We start from the raw sequence: 15,146 nt of genomic DNA, 5'->3' as shown, positions 1-15,146 counted from the left end.
CTCAGCAGCAGTACAAATCGGAAGAGGATGGAGGCGCGTCTGCCCTACGTGCTTCTCTGTCCCCCTCTGTGAGCCTGGATCGGGAGGCGCAGAGGCTGCCGGGAAGCCTTGCGGGGACGCGGATCCCGACGAGACTCCCGAGTTCCGTGCGGGGCGGCTCTGCCCGTGCAAAGAAGTGCCGCGGAGTGGAGGCGACCGTGGAGACGGGCCAAATCTTCCCCCGGGGTGGGACTCCGGGGTCCCATCTTCCCCTGCCGCCCTTTCCCATGCAACGGGGCGGTGGGAGCAAAGGAGAGAAATGGGGGTCGTCAGAAGGGAGGGGCCGTTTCCTTCCCTCATTTCCTGGGGCAGCCTCTGCAGAGAAGGGGGGGAGGGGAAGGCTGCCCGGATGTCCCATTGCCGGCTCCGGGTGCAAGGCCGGGGCCCCGGGTATGTGGACCGGGATTGGGGTGCTGCTTCCCCTGCCTCTCCCTACGAATTCAAAGGGGCTCTGCCGGCAGACAAAGGAGGGAAAAGCTGCAGGGAGGGAATGCTGAGACGCAGCATTCGCACCCGGTGCCCCATTGGGCCGTTGTTTCCCAAACCTCTTGAAGTCTGAGAATTGAAGTCCATGTTTGTCTTCATTTGTCCGTATTTGGAAAAGCGTGGATTGAGGCTAAGAAGTGGGGAAGGCGTTTGTCGGAGTGGCATGAATCAGAAGGTCATGTTAGGCTCTCAGTGGTTCATTCATTCGGGGGGTGGGGGTTCGTCCTCTGTGTATCGGATGGTGGCTTGTTAATTCAGGCATCTCAAGTTCCCAAAGGGGTTTTGGGCCAGAACGATTTTTAATTTTAATCCCATTTATATCCTGCCCTTCTCCGAAGACTCAGAGCGGCTTACAATCTAAAGCACAATGTGCTTAGCAATAGCCTTCATTCTATGTATATGCCTGCTTATTAGGGCTTTCGTCCCGCCCCCCCAAGCGGCATTATTACAAAGTCAGCTTAATTGCCCCCAACAATCTGGGTCCTCATTTTACCTACCTCGGAAGGATGGAAGGCTGAGTCAACCTTGAGCCTGGTGGGATGCGAACCTGCACTAATTGCAGGCAGCTGGTGTTACTTAAGGAGGCATTAGCCCACTGCTCCACCAAGGCTCAATTAATGGGGTTCTGCTGTCTAAAGTTTCTCATGTTGATTTATCTTCTCATGAAATCAATTTATATGCTGTAGATCTCATCTCAGTTTCTGCTTTGTGACTTGAGACATTTATTGTTTGTAGGATTGTTCTTTAACTCTCTCTTGAAATCATTAGAATAAATAACTAGGAAAGAGAAATCCAAAACACATTTTAAATGTTTTTGTCCAATATTTCGAGGCTTCTTTTATCAAGTTGATCATGAAGAATTCGTCAGAATATGCCCCAGCTCCGCAGAAGTTTAAGTACCTTCCCTGACATTAGCGGATATATAAGATTATCTTATTTTTTTCCTTTGGGGATGGATTTTTGCTAGTTAAATTAGACACCCTGTTTTCCTGGTACTTTCTTTGGTTTTCCATTTTGGATATGTAAACTGCAAATCTTTAGTGTTTATTCTAGAGACAAAGAATAAACTAGGATCAAATCCTCCATGCTTAAGAGGGTGGGTGAACATCACTTTAAGGTGTGTTGTTTCAAGCCCTGTGTTTCATGTGAACTTTGCCTGTCTGGTTGGTTAACCATTTTGGAGTCGGGGCAAATTGTGTGAAGCAGCCTTTGTGTTTTAGTATGACTTTGTTCCCAAAAAGCAAGTGCTGAAAAATAGAAAGTGAGCATCCTAAACCAGGATCTTTTCAAACAACCTTCCTGCCATTGTTAGAATGTTATTCATTCCCAGGATCATTTCACTCAGTGTTATTCCAGGTTGGGGTTCTTTTTCTCTATTCCTCACTAGGACACCTGACAAAAGTTAACTTTTCTTTCTTGGGATGAGCCATTTCTGGAACTTCTTCCTTTTCTATATGGCTCCTGTTACTTAAAAACATAGAGACATACAGTCCCATACAGTATTGAACTTGTGAATTCTCAAGCGTCTTCCTTTCACTATGCATTTAAGATGGACAGTGATTAATATTTATATCTATTTATATGTAAGGGTGAAGGTATATGCATATGTAGTATATAGCATGTTTATATGGCCCAAAATCTCCAGTCCTTTCGCCGCGGCCTCAAAACACTCCTATTCCACCAGGCTGACCTGGACTGACAGGCATTTTAATTATATTTACAATTTTTAATTTATTTTTAATTTTTAATTTTAATTTATTGCACAGATGATTTCAATTTTATTCTTATCTTAATTTCTGTACTTATTATATGTTTTGTTGTTAGCCGCCCTGAGTCCTTCGGGAGATAGGGCGGGATATAAATCCCATAAATAAATAAATAAATAAATATGAGTGTTATGCATGTGTACACATTTGAGAGCAAGCAACAAAATTTCATTTTTAATGTGTGCCATTGTGCCCACAGTAAAAAAAAATGGCAATAAAGGTTATCTATCTTTCTATTTATCTTAAAGACAAGAGTGGGGAACATCCTTAATGAATGTCTAAAGACTAGATGTCCCAATATGAAACACAATAAACATGTGTAAAAATTATGTATTCCATTCTAGTTTCTTAATCTCCTTGAGTTCTGGCATCTTTATGAACCCTAATGTAAGGTATACGTAGATCTTAAATTTGGGAGGAAAAACGTACCCTACCTTCCGGCAAAAAAGAAATAGAAAATCCTACAAATATAAAACATTTATTTTATATTCCAATATAAAATATTCCATGTCTTGATGGAAACTAGGACCATATCTCTATCTATTCATCTGTCCGACTATCTGTCTGTCTGTCTGTCTATCTATCTATCTATCTATCTATCTATCTATCTATCTATCTATCTATCTATCTATCTATCTATCTATAGCTCAAATAACATAAGGGGGGAGAAAGAAATAGAAAATCCTCAAAATATAAACCATTTATTTTATATTCCAATATAAAATATTCCATGTCTTAATGGAAGCTAGCACCATATTTTTTTTACCACACTTGATGGAAAGACAGACACAGAAATACTCAGAGGTTAGAATGCAGTACTGCAGGCTACTTCTGCTGATTGACACCTCCCAGTAGTTTGGCAGTTTTAATTCTCATTGATTTAAGGATGACACAGCCTTCCATCCTTCCGATGTCAGTAAAATGAGGACCCAGATTGTTCAGGGCAATATGCTGACTCTGAAAACTGCTTAGAGGGCTGTAAATAACAGTGAAACAATATATAAGTCTAAGAGCTATTGCTATTGCAATCCTTTAAAGGTAAAGGTAAAGGTTCCCCTGCACGTGTGCTAGTCGTTTCCGACTCTAGGGGCCATCTCCATTTCAAAGCCGAAGAGCCAGTGCTTGTCTGAGGACGTTTCTGTGGTCATGTGGCCAGCATGGCTAGACGCCAAAGGCGCACGGAACACTGTTACCTTCCCACCGTAGAGGTCCCTATTTTTCTACTTGCATTTTTACGTGCTTTCGAACTGCTAGGTTGGCAGAAGCTGGGACGAGTAACAGGCGCTCACTTTGTTACACGACACTCGGGATTTGACCCGCCAAACTGCCGACCTTCTGATCGACAAGCTCAGCGTCCTAACCCACTGAGCCACCGCATCCCTATTGCAATCCTTTACCAGCTCAGCAAAAGACTCCCTTCCGTAAAGATAAATGTTATTCAGTGATTAAGTCCACCACTTTCTCATGCTTTGAATTTATTTCCTTTTCCATCTCAGATGCAGAAACTAGAGTCATCTCAAAAACCTTCCTGGCAACAAAAAGTTAGATCTTGGGTGAAGAACCTGGGTAGCCGTCGTGGTCAGTCCTGCAGTTACCGGAATAGTCCTATGAATTGAAAGATGTTTGGAGATTCACAAGATTCCTCTGACTTATCTGGAATTTCCTTCCTGGGCAAACAAAGGATGCATAAAAAACTGTTAACAAGTGAGGAACCTGGAAAAGGCCCCTCTGCCGTTGAACCTGGCTGTTATGGGAAGATTTGGGCAAAAAATGGGCAGAAGATGCTGGAGAACAAAACCTTCATCCGTTCAGAGATTCAGCCCTGGAACTTCAGAAACATCCAATACCAGGAGACTGAAGATCCCCGAGGACTTTGCAGCCAACTCCACAACTTTTATACTGAGTGGCTGAGGTTAGAAAAGCACACTAAAACCCAAATGTTGGACATGGTTGTTCTGGAACAGCTCCTGGCCCTTCTGCCCCCACAGATGGAAAACTGGTTGCGGGAGTGTGGAGCAGAGACCAGCTGCCAAGCGGTGGCCTTGGCGGAAGGCTTCCTCATGAGTCAGGCAGAGGAGCAGAAGGAGCAAGGCGAATTGCAGGTGAGAGACCTTCACCTTGGAAGTCCAGAAGGGAAATAAAGAATGTGTTTGAATTTTTCACCCCTCCCTTCCCTACTTCTCTGCTCTTCATAATATGTGGAAATGTTTCACTAATTCTTGCAGGACATTGTTCCATTATCCATTATAGAAGATAGACTGGAGACAGCTGTTCTTTTCTTACATTCTAGGCCAGACATGTCAAATACAAGGCCTGGGGGCCAGATCCGGCCCGTGAAGTGGTTTCATGCGGCTCGCGAAGCCATCCTGGAAACAGTGAGGGACTGGCCCCCACTGCCTTGGCCCTGGCCCAGAGACTCTCCTTCTACCAGAGACCCCCAGATCTGTCCCACTCCTGCCCAGGCCCCCATAGGCACCCTTGACGCGAACGATGTAGAGCTGGCCATGCCCACCCAGTAGGCCACACCCACTCTAGCTACGCCCACCCAGTAGGCCACGCCCACCGTGGCCATACCCACCCGGCCCCCTGAGGGCAACTGCAATGCTGATGCGGCCCTCAATGAAATTGAGTTTGACACCCCTGTTCTAGGCTCTTTGGGAGATATTGGGGCATTGAAGTTGTTTTTGGTGAAGAAGAATCCTCTTCATTTTTTGTTAGGTCTTATTTATTTTTCTTTTCTCCTGCCTCCTATTTCAAGTCTTTCCCTCTGCAGACCAGAGATCCTATGAGAAGGAGGAATCCATCCAATCCCCCTCAGGAGCTGTTTTCCCGGAGGATCTATCAGGAATCCGCAAGTCAGGACATCCTAGATGGTAATCAAAAGTCCACTCATTGCCAAGAGAGGTCCCAGCTGTCTTACATTCGTTATCTCTTCTCTAGAATGTCTCCTGCTGTTTGATTAATTATCCATTTAAAAATTCTGTCTCCCTCACAGGGAAGAATAGAACGAATTTGACTCCTTTCTATGGTCCTGCTGAAAGAGTGGTTGAAACTCCAACTCAAGTAAGAGAGGGATAACGAAAAATGAAATTTTCAGTGTCAGTGTTTGCTGAATAGTGATCTTTTTATTCATTATTTGAAGTGGAAATGTGCAAGGCTATTTGATTATAACTAAAGGAATCACGTTGGCACCTTTCAGCTTCTAAAACGCTTTGTTTATAGCCAGTGATAAGAAAAGTAATGTTGTTGTTAGCTGCGAAGTTGTGTCCGACGCATCGCGACCCTATGGACAACGTTCCTCCAGGCCTTCCTGTCCTCTACCATCTTCTGGAGTCCATTTAGGCTCACGCCTACTGCTTCAGTGACTCCATCCAGCCACCTCATTCTCTGTCGTCTCCTTCTTCTATTGCCCTCAATCTTTCCCAGCATTAGGCTCTTCTCCAGTGAGTCCTTCCTTCTCATTAGGTGGCCAAAGTCTTTGAGTTTCAGCTTCAGGATCTGGCCTTCTAAAGAGCAGTCAGGGTTGATCTCCTCTAGGACTGACCGGTTTGATCGCCTTGCAGTCCAAGGGACTCGCAGGAGTCTTCTCCAGCATCAGAGTTCAAAGGCCTCAATTCTTTGGCACTCAGCCTTTCTTATGGTCCAGCTTTCACTGCCATACATTGCAACTGGGAAGTAAGTAATAGCACCAGGTTAAAAGATGAAGCAGACTGTTAAAATCCAAAGAGGGTGGGCAGATGAAGGCCCTTCCAACTTTTAAAGGAAGGTTCTGAGCATGAATAAGATTGTTCTGGAGACGACAGATCTTGAAAATCCTCCTGATTTTTCTTCTGTTTTCTTCTCATTCAGGAGGGTCTCGTGTCTTTTAAGGAGGTGGCTGTATATTTCTCCGAAGAGGAGTGGTCTCACTTGGATGCCGACCAAAAAGCACTGCATTGGGAAGTCATGCTGGAAAATCATAGGAACGTGGCCTCTTTGGGTAAGAATATGCAAGACATTTTATCGGAACAAAAACTACAAGTTCTGAAGAGGAAATAAAAAAGATAGAGTAATGTGATAAATAATATGTAAGAAAAAGTATGATAAAATTAAAAAAGAAAAGACAATATATAATTTATCCTTTCTAATCTTCAAACACAGGTTTAATCACAAGTTTATATTTTCTTTTTTTCAGCAAAAAGCCCATCAGGGATTTCCAATCACTAATAAATATAGATACTATCCTTTGCCTAATTAGAGTCAATTTAGTCATCATTGGGAATTCTGTCATCTTCCCCAACCATTCCACCATTCTAGTTATGTAGAGCCCTTCCAAATTTTGTGTATAATAGTCTCACTACGGTTATCATATTTGGAAATAATCTTTTACGACTGTTGATTAGTGCCAAAATAAAGTGTTCTGATTTCAGTTGGATATTAACCTTTAAAGTTCTCTGTATCACTGAATATCTTTGAATCCAAACTTTTCTAGCTATTTTACAAGTCCACCAAAGCATAACAAAATGATTCTTTGTCTTGCGTACTTTTCCAATATAAGTCTGAGGTACATTTCTACACTTTTGAATATTTTTCTGTTCATATTCTTCAGCCTTTTTACAGGTTTTAGCAATTACATCTTTTGTACACAACTGAGATTCAAATTGTATTTTATGTTGTTCAATACTATAGTTTCCTTTATCTACCTAGAATTTTTCTGATAATATGAAAACTATATTCTTTTTCCATTGACTTAATTTGGTATTCTCACAGCTCAAGTTCTAATGCCTCTTGACATGTTATCTTTTATCATTGTCTTTTCCTCATTTTTTTCTGCTGAGAGTCATAAAGATGTTTGGGGCACAGCCTGAGTTTATATCTGTTTCATATTCTCAATGCAGTATTTCTAACATTATGGATTTAAAATGTAGATTTATGCTAAATGTATCGTACCAGAAATATCCATGACCTCCAAACCACTTCATGCCTTTCTAGTTCTAAAATTCTCTTATTTCTGAGAAACCTCCATTTCTTATCCCAACCGCACAGTAGACTGTTGTTGTTGTTAGCTGCGAAGTCGTGTCCGACCCATCGCGACCCTATGGACAACATTCCTCCAGGCCTTCCTGTCCTCTACCATCTTCTGGAGTCCATTTAAGCTCACGCCTACTGCTTCAGTGACTCCATCCAGCCACCTCATTCTCTGTCGTTCCCTTCTTCTATTGCCCTCGATCTTTCCCAGCATTAGGCTCTTCTCCAGTGAGTCCTTCCTTCTCATTAGGTGGCCAAAGTATTTGAGTTTTAGCTTCAGGATCTGGCCTTCTAAAGAGCAGTCAGGATTGATCTCCTCTAGGACTGACCGGTTTGATCGCCTTGCAGTCCAAGGGACTCGCAGGAGTCTTCTCCAGCACCATAGTTCAAAGGCCTCAATTCTTTGGCGCTCAGCCTTTCTTATGGTACAACTTTCACTGCCATACATTGTAACTGGGAAGACCATAGCCTTGACTATACGCACTTTTGTTGACAGGGTGATGTCTCTGCTTTTTAGTGTGCTGTCTAGATTTGCCATGGCTTTCCTCCCCAGGAGCAAGCGTCTTTTAATTTCTTGGCTACAGTCCCCATCTGCAGTGATCTTGGAGCCCAGGAAAATAAAATCTGTCACTACCTCCATTTCTTCCCCATCTATTTGCCAGGAATTGAGAGGGCCAGATGCCATGATCTTGGTTTTCTTAATGTTAAGTTTCAACCCAACTTTTGCACTCTCCTTCTTCACCCGCAACAAGAGGCTCTTTAGTTCTTCTTCACTTTCTGCCATTAGAGTGGTATCATCTGCGTATCTTAGGTTGTTGATATTTCTTCCGGCAATCTTAATTCCAACTTTTGATTCATCTAGCCCTGCCTTTCTCATGATGTGCTCTGCATATAAGTTAAATAGGCAGGGCGACAGTATACAGCCTTGCCGGACTCCTTTCCCAATTTTGAACCAATCAGTGGTTCCATGTCCAGTTCTCACTGTTGCTTCTTGACCCGCATATAGGTTTCTCAAGAGACAAATAAGATGGTCTGGTACTCCCATCTCTTTAAGAACTTGCCACAGTTTGTTATGATCCACACAATCAAAGGCTTTAGCATAGTCAATGAAGCAGAAGTAGATGTTTTTCTGGAACTCCCTAGCTTTCTCCATGATCCAGCGTATGTTGGCAATTTGATCTCTAGTTCCTCTGCCTCTTCGAAATCCTGCCTGTACTTCTGGTAGTTCTCGAGCACAGTAGACTACAAAGTCCAATTTCAAATTGGGCAAACCAAATCATCCCGTTTCCTTGGAAACTGGGAAAATCTGATATTTAATCTTATGTTTTTTCCCTTGTCATACAAATCTAGATTTATCTTCCAAAATTTTAATCAAGGAAGTTTAGATCAAATTCTTTTTTTTTATTAGAAAATTTTATTAAATGTAAATTTAAAAACAAAAGTGGACATGATTCAACTTCTGGCTACAACACTACTATTAGTATTACCTTATGTTACAAAAAGAAAAAACAAAAACTTAAAATACATTCTATGACAGGACAGAGTATAACAAACTGTACATATAACATCTGCAAATTTTTTAGTAAACTGTCTTTCAGTCGTCAGTGTTATATTTACATATCTTTCAGTTGTGTCCTGATATAGGTGCTAATAAGTCCTTATGTTATCAACCAATCAAACAATAGTCATCTCAGTGATCCTCCTTATCTCTAACCAATCATACAAATTTTTCCAAATTTCATAATACTCTTTTTCAGTCTTATTTTTGATCTCTAGGGTTAACCTGTCCATTTCGGTGCAGGATAAAATTTTATCTATTATTTCTTCTTCAGTGGGTGTTTCCTTTCTTTTCCATTTTTGGGCATATGCCAATCTTGCTGCGGTTAAAATATGCACTAATAAGTAGAAAGATGCTTTGCTGAGTTTATCATTAATAATCCCTAATAAGAAGGTTTCTGGTTTTAAATCAATTTTTTGTAGTAATATTTCTTCCAACCAATTTTTTATCCGCTGCCAAAAATTTTGCGCTTTTAAACATTCTCACCACATATGATAGTAAGTCCCTGGAAGCCTTCTGTATTTCCAGCACGTCGGTGAAATTTTTTTATCTATTTTTGCTAACCTTGTAGGGGGAAGGTGCCATCTATAAAACATCTTGTACAGATTCTCTTTATAGGAGGTGGCTAGCGTTAACCTCCTATTTCTATCCCATAGTAATTGCCAATTATCTAGGTCAATACTGTAACCAAAATTTCTACTCCAGGTTAACATTGTTTCTTTTACCTGTTCTTCTAACAATTCCTGTTCTAATAGATATTGATATATGTTTTTTATCATTTGGTCTTCTGTTCCTAGAAGGATTTTATCTAATTGTGTATGCTCTAATTTTTTTTAAAATCCCATTTATATTCCGCCCTTCTCCGAAGACTCAGGGCGGCTTACAATCTAAAGCACAAATCAATGTGCTTAGCAATAGCCTTCATTCTATGTATATGCCTGCTTATTAGGGCTTTCGCCCCCCCCCCCCAAGCGGCATTATTACAAAGTCAACTTATTGCCCCTAACAATCTGGGTCCTCATTTTACCTACCTCGGAAGGATGGAAGGCTGAGTCAACCTTGAGCCTGGTGGGACTTGAACCTGCACTAATTGCAGGCAGCTGGTGTTACTTATTAAGGAGGCATTAGCCCACTGCTCCACCAAGGCTCTTTTATCCCTGGTTCTTTTTTGTCTTTTCTGTACGTGACTGTATTTGTAAGTATGCCCACCATTCCAACTCTATACCGTCTTCTAATAGTCTTTTTCTTGTTTTCAGGTCCCCATTTTTGTCTAAGAGATATTTATATGTGATTACTTTTCCTAAATTTATGAATTTGGGGTGCATGAATATCTCTAATATGGATAGCCAATTGGGGATTTGTATATAATTAGATTTTCAGTTCAGATCAAATTCTTGAAGGACTTGTCTGCATCTTAGAAGATTGAAGCAGTTGGCTTTTCATTAAATTCAAAGTTCCTACGCTTTGCTCTTTTCCCCTAAAATTATTTTCATTTTCATTTTCTTGTGAAGGTAATAATGGGGAGGAAGATGAAGATTCCTGGGAACTATTCCAAATGATCACTCGTGGATACGATACGAAGAACCCTATAATTCTAATGGAAGTAGAGAGCCATGAGAAAAACCAGGAAAATATTTCCAATCAGGAAAGTTCATCTGTTCATGCACCAACGAAAGCCTCTGTGGCCCAGGAACGTAAAATAAATAACAAATATATTGGAAAATGTATAAAACAATTCATAAAGAAATTAGATGTAAATAAACACAATCAAATTGAAACCAAGGTATCCAGCAACAATAGAAATAATGACAAATGGACCTTGTCTCTTCCTCATAGAAGTGGGTCCCGTACATCTCAAAAAATAGGCCACCCAGGAGGGAAGCCACATAAATGCACGGAGTGTGGAAAGACCTTCCTTCATAGAACTTATCTTAATTCACATAAAAGAATCCACACAGGAGAGAAGCCCTATAAATGCATGGAGTGCGGAAAGACCTTCACTTTTAGTACTTCCCTTACTTCGCATTACTGGATCCATAGAGGAGAGAAGCCCTATAAATGCACGGAGTGTGGAAAGGCCTTTATTGATAGAACTTATTTTAATTCACATACAAGGATCCACACAGGAGAGAAGCCCTATAAATGCACGGAGTGTGGAAAGACCTTCACTTTTCGTACTTCTCTTACTTCGCATTACTGGATCCACACAGGAGAGAAGCCCTATAAATGCATGGAGTGCGGAAAGACCTTCACTTTTCGTACTTCTCTTACTTCGCATTACTGGATCCATACAGGAGAGAAGCCCTATAAATGCATGGAATGTGGAAAGACCTTTCTTCAAAGAACTAATCTTAATTCACATACAAGGATCCACACAGGAGAAAAGCCCAATAAACTCATGGAGTGTGGAAAGACCTTTCTTCAAAGAACTAATCTTAATTCACATACAAGAATCCACACAGGAGAGAAGCCCTATAAATGCATGGAGTGCGGAAAGACCTTCACTTTTAGTACTTCTCTTACTACTCATTACCGGATCCATACAGGAGAGAAGCCCTATAAATGCATGGAATGTGGAAAGACCTTTACTCACAGCAGTAATCTTACTACCCATAAAAGGATCCACACAGGGGAGAAGCCCTATAAATGCATGGAGTGTGGAAAGAACTTTACTCAGATTAACGGTCTTACTTACCATAAAAGTATCCACACAGGAGAAAAGCCTTATAAATGCATGGAGTGTGGTAAGGCTTTTATTACAATTGGTTATCTTAACTACCATAAAAGGATCCACACCAGGGGGAAGCCCTTTAAATGCATGGAGTGTGGAAAGACCTTTATTGATAGAACTAATCTTAATTCTCATACAAGGATCCACACAGGAGAGAAGCCCTATAAATGCATGGAGTGTGGAAAGACCTTTACTCACAGGAATAATCTTACTACCCATAAAAGGATCCACACAGGGGAGAAGCCCTATAAATGCATGGAGTGTGGAAAGAACTTTACTCATAGCAATGGTCTTACTTACCATAAAAGGATCCACACAGGAGAAAAGCCTTATAAATGCATGGAGTGTGGTAAGGCTTTTATTACAATTGGTTATCTTAACAACCATAAAAGAACCCACACCGGGGGGAAGCCCTTTAAATGCATGGAGTGTGGAAAGAGCTTCACTTGTAGTACTTCTCTTACTTTGCATTACCGGATTCATACAGGGGAGAAGCCTTATGAATGCGTGGAATGTGGAAAGAGCTTTACTAACAGTAGAGGACTTGCTTCACATAAAAGGATCCACACGAGAGAAGACCTACAAATGCACATTGTAGAAAATGCTTGAGGTCACTCAGAAATCTTTCCATACATGAAATGATCCACACAGGGGAAAGGCCTTATAAATTCATGGAGTGTGGAAGGACCTTTATTTATAGAGCTCAACTTAGTTCTCATACAAGGACTCACACCGAGGAGAAGCCCTATAAATGCATGGTGTGTGGAAAATGTTTTATTTTGAACAGTTATCTTAACTACCATAAAAGGACCCACATAGTGTAGAAGCTCTATAAGTCTGTAAAATAAGAAAAAATCTTCAAGGAGACCCATGGCCGAATGTTCCATATAATTCTGTTTCACATTTATGCAAAATATCATTTCAGGCATACTATTGGGAAGGGGAAGGCATAAATCAGGAAATACTTGCAGAAGCTATAGCAAAATATAAATGACAAATTAAATGTGATGCTAAAGAAGATATTTTATTAATAGAGCAGTTTAAGTAGCAATGGTTTTGCACCTAAGCTTGGTATAGCTATCAGTAGAAGTTATATAATGAATTGTAAGATGCTGAAACTGGAAACGTCTTGGGATATTGTGCTAAATTACAAGAATGTTCAAAAAGGAAACATCTGTTGACAATGTAATATCAGATCTTCTAACATACTTAATGGTACAAAAAACCCACTGGATTTACAATCTCTACCTCAGTGTATTTAGTTTGGAGAAGGGGTTCACTTGAGAATGGTATCCCAATGTTGAGCAGGAAAAGGAGGGATATGATCAGGCAGACATTTAATAGGTGTTGCTTCCGTAAGAAGCAGACGGAGCTGAATGAACCTTTATTGTCTAAAAGTACAACCATGTATACATTGAGATTAGCTGAGCCTCTCTTCATGCTCCCACCCCCAAACTCACAATGACAACTAACCTCCATCTTATTACACCATGTGAACTCCCTGATGCATCTCTTCAAGATAAAACTTTAAATCTTTCTTCCTCTATAGTAGAAATGAGAATGTGAACTTCCTCTGCAATGTGAGGAGGTCCACTGTGAAAAGCTTGAGACCTAAGTCATCCAGTATGAATACAGAAGCAGGGAACTTTTTTCGGTCAAAAATCCTCTGATGGTATGAGAGAATAATCACACACACACACACACACACACACACGATACAGGAGGATCTGGACAGACTCGAACACTGGGCATTATCTAACAAACTGGAAGAGAGCTGATGTAGTTCCCATATTCAGTGCCCCAGGGCTCTGTTCTGGGCCCAGTGCTCTTCAACATCTTCATCAACGATTTGGATGAGGGGATAGATGGGGAACTCATCAAATTTGCAGACGACACCAAGCTGGCAGGATAGCCAATACTCCAGAAGATAGGCTTAAGATACAGAAGGATCTGGACAGACTCGAACACTGGGCACTATCTAACAAAATGAAATTCAATGGTGAAAAAAGTAAGGTTCTACATTTAGGCAGGAAAAATCAAATGCACAGGTATAGTAGGTGGTACCTTGCTCAATAGTAGTAACTGAGAGGGATCTCGGAGTCCTAGTAGACAATCACTTCAATATGAGCCAGCAGTGTGCTGCAGCTACCAAAAAAGCCAACACAGTGCTAGGCTGCATTAACAGAGGGATAGAAACAAGATCAAGTGAAGTACTAATACCACTTTACAATGCTTTGGTAAGGCCACACCTGGAATACTGCATCCAGTTTTGGTCACCACGATGTGAAAAAGATGTTGAGACTCTAGAAAGGGTACAGAGAAGAGCAACAAAGATGATTAGGGGGCTGGAGGCTAAAACATAGGGAACGGTTGCTGGAATTGGGTATGTGTAGTTTAACGAAGAGAAGAGTGAGGGGTGACATGATAGCAGTGGCGTAGCGTGGGTTGTCAGCACCCGGGGCAAGGCAAGTAATTTGCGCCCCCTAACCCGTGGATTTTAGCACTCGAGTCTCTTCCACTAGCTCAGGAATTCTGGGAGTTGAAGTCCATGAGTCATAAAAGAGCCAAGGTTGCCTACCCTTGAGTTAGGTTCAAGGCAAAAAAGGGTCTCTGGAGAAGAGGGAAAATGCTAGTTTAAAACTGAAACAAGGCAACTTTAAGGTGCCTCAGCTGTGATTTAGGATGAGACAAAGAGAGGACATGGCGTTGAAAATGGTTAATGGGGCATGTTTGTTCCACTCTTAGTGGATGTCAAGATAAACCCCACGAGAGAATGACCTTACAACAGATGTGAATAGGCTTGGACTATGTTTGTAGATTGAGTGCATACATCACATGGAGCGATGATGGGCTTCATCAAGATTTATGATCCCACAATTGGCTAGTTTTCTCCATCTTGTCCTAAACCCTGGATACCAACCACGGTTTATGGCTTAGTATGTGGTGTGGGGTGACCCAACATGTTAGGCAACAAACAATGACTTCCAACTTACAATGCCTCAGCTTCCCAAGGTTATTCCAAAGCCGGAAAAGCCAACCAACCCACCCTGCAGCTTTGCCTGCTTAGGCTGAACCCCAGGAATTCATACTTGCTGCGGCGCCCGACCTATTTTCTGCCCAGACCTGCTTATCCAAGCCAAACCGCCTCCTTCTCTTTGGCACCTCGCCCCAAAGATTCGCCGGACTGGCTGGAAACTCTCGCTGCTGGCGACGTGTGTGTGTGGGGGGGGCGTCCTGATCGCCTCCTGCAGGGGGAACCGAGTGGCCACAGAGAGTCAATACGGCAGGAGGAGGAGGAGAAGGAGCAGCAGCAAGCAGCCGCAGGTGCGGTGGCTGCAGTTGTTACCTTTACCTCCGGGAAAGGAGGAGACGGGGGCGGGGGCTGGGGCGGGGGGGGCGGGCTTGCAGGTTGAGAGCCAAGCGGAGGAGAGCCGCGGCGGGAGAAAGAGAGGGAGGCGAGACGCCGCCAAGCCTCCCCACCCCCACCCGAGAAAGGAGGCGATCCGCAGCCGCGAGAGGACGGGATCCCGCTCTAGCTGGGCGCAGCGAATGCGGTTGC

General features: G+C 42.2%; 1 protein-coding gene across 4 annotated transcripts; it reads left to right on the top strand.

Moving 5' to 3' along the window:
* The first annotated feature begins 99 nt into the window (after positions 1–99).
* LOC308663308 (zinc finger and SCAN domain-containing protein 12-like) lies at positions 100–13,552 on the top strand. Of its 4 annotated transcripts, none has more exons than XM_081319625.1 (6): positions 100–225; positions 3,788–4,393; positions 5,065–5,164; positions 5,287–5,354; positions 6,141–6,270; positions 10,368–13,552. In XM_081319625.1, the coding sequence occupies exons 2-6, from the start codon at positions 3,911–3,913 to the stop codon at positions 12,194–12,196; spliced, it is 2,610 nt and encodes an 869-aa protein (XP_081175751.1). In that variant the 5' UTR covers positions 100–225; positions 3,788–3,910; the 3' UTR covers positions 12,197–13,552. The 4 variants fall into 4 exon arrangements, with proteins under 4 accessions (XP_081175751.1, XP_081175749.1, XP_081175752.1 ...); XM_081319623.1 differs by having other exon boundaries at positions 5,050–5,164; XM_081319626.1 differs by lacking the exon at positions 6,141–6,270 and having other exon boundaries at positions 5,050–5,164; positions 10,368–10,455.
* The last annotated feature ends 1,594 nt before the right edge of the window (positions 13,553–15,146 follow it).

The sequence above is a fragment of the Vipera berus genome, assembly GCF_964194415.1.
Source record: "Vipera berus genome assembly, chromosome: 2".
Taxonomy (NCBI): domain Eukaryota; kingdom Metazoa; phylum Chordata; class Lepidosauria; order Squamata; family Viperidae; genus Vipera; species Vipera berus.
This window is presented reverse-complemented; position numbering and strand designations above follow the sequence as displayed.